The following is a 1,886-nucleotide window of genomic DNA, read 5'->3' on the forward strand; positions in this document are numbered from 1 at the left end:
TTTATGTCTATAACAAGAATTTGCTTCAAGTTGGACCTCAAGATAAAGGTGAAACTGCAGAATAATAACATAAAACAACTACTGCATGAGTATTTATATGTAAAAAGAACATTTACAAACTTTTATGGTTCAAAATTACACAGACTAAAGGCATTTAGTAAAATTAGTAATACTGTATCGACTTTACAAAGSGGAAAAAACTGAAGCAAATTAAACAAACYATTAAGCAGTTGTTAATTCTTGTCAGCTTCAACAAATTAAAATTCTTTTCAGMGCTGTGGGATAACTCTTCATTGGAAAAAAGTAAAATAAGGTTGGAAAACATCCATTTAGTAAGACTGTTTTCAGGCCCTTTAAACCTGGAGGCTCTTGGTTTCTCTCCTGGTGAGCCACTTGGAAAGTCTAGCTTTGGAAAAAAAAGTATATTTTGTTACAATTTTTAAGGTAAAACCACTCACCCATATCCCCACAGGTCTTTTTAAATGTTTCAAATTGCTACYATCAGCCAGTGGTCTTAACTCACATAGTCAGATGTTTGTTTTTCCTGCTCGTCACATAAAAAGCCCGCTCAGAAAACACCAGCGYTCTCCCAACACATGCCTTTCATGAGCTTGTTGTCCAGCTCACCGGCAGCTGGGAACTAGAACGCAGTAAAGCTGTGTTTCATCACAAGCTGTGCTCAGGACACATCCCCATCTTTCCAGGCTCACAAACGATTTGCTCTCACCTTGTAGACACCTGTCTTCATGTGGCATTTTGATGACAAGAAGTCCCAGGGTGCTTTGTCTTCAAGAGTGGGACACGATGACGGCTGCTCCCCAAAGCAGAAACTTCATCAGCCTCACCAACAAAAGGAAGGAGTACTCCGAACGAAGGATACTTGGGTAACATTCATTATTTTATCATTAGCTAGGACTGACTGTATYTTTGAGCTGTTACAGAATACTGATGATCTTGTAATACTCGCTGTCCCAGTTATTCTATGCAGGAAATGTATGACGTAGTGGCCAACGTAGATGAGTACAAGCTCTTTGTGCCTTGGTGTACGAAGTCCCAGACCGTCATGAAGAGAGCAGGTCACTCCAAAGCCCAGCTTGAAGTGGGGTTCCCTCCTGTGATTGAGAGATACACGTCAATGATCACAAGTGTTCGGCCTCATCTAGTCAAAGTAAGTACCTTTCATTTAACACATGAATGGCAGTTTGTTTATTTTGTTTATTAATGTGATGACAGGCATATTTGGATACCTAATTTGGTTACTGTAAAAAATAGACAACTTCCATTCCTTTGTATTAGATGTTTCTAACCACAGAAGGTCTTTCTCTGTCTGGCTTTAGGCAGTGTGTACGGATGGAAAACTCTTCAATCATTTGGAAACAATATGGCGCTTTAGTCCTGGCATTCCTGGTTACCCTCGGACCTGCACAGTAGACTTTTCTGTAAGTTTCCTAAAGCTTGCCTCATGATTTATGCTTTTCAAAGTTAGAGAAGAAGATGGATGCTTTTAATAAATATGCAAACTAAAGTTAAATTTGCTACAGGCCCTTTCACACTATTATGTTTTAGACAACTTGTCCTAATTTTGTTGAGCACTAATGATGTTTATACTAAAGATGGGATTAAAAAAATSTACTGGAAGCCTCTTTCAGATTAGGCATGGAAATTATGACGGTTTGATAACCTTGGGCAAAAATATCATGGTTTTGTGGTACGACGGTATTAAGTGCTCGACACACGGGAGGCGATGTCGCTCACTCTCCATTCATTTCCTTTGGTAGTTGTGCGGTGAGGCGACAATCGCTTGCCCTCCTCCAGCTAAGCGACCGGCGAAAATAGTGCATGTGAAATTTCGCTCTCGTACACGTACACGTGCACACGCGAGCTTG

The 1,886-nt window shown here is 40.1% G+C and overlaps 1 protein-coding gene across 1 annotated transcript in view; it reads left to right on the forward strand.

Annotated features, from left to right (window-relative positions):
• Positions 1–1,886, forward strand: part of coq10a (coenzyme Q10A) — a 12,496-nt gene that overhangs the window by 3,737 nt on the left and 6,873 nt on the right. The window contains exons 2-4 of the mRNA XM_014016245.1: positions 735–884; positions 976–1,168; positions 1,338–1,439. Of these exons, the coding sequence (XP_013871699.1) occupies positions 735–884; positions 976–1,168; positions 1,338–1,439 (445 nt within the window). The remainder of the gene's footprint in view (positions 1–734; positions 885–975; positions 1,169–1,337; positions 1,440–1,886) is intronic.

This window comes from Austrofundulus limnaeus, unplaced genomic scaffold (assembly GCF_001266775.1).
Source record: "Austrofundulus limnaeus strain Quisiro unplaced genomic scaffold, Austrofundulus_limnaeus-1.0 Scaffold141, whole genome shotgun sequence".
Classification (NCBI taxonomy): domain Eukaryota; kingdom Metazoa; phylum Chordata; class Actinopteri; order Cyprinodontiformes; family Rivulidae; genus Austrofundulus; species Austrofundulus limnaeus.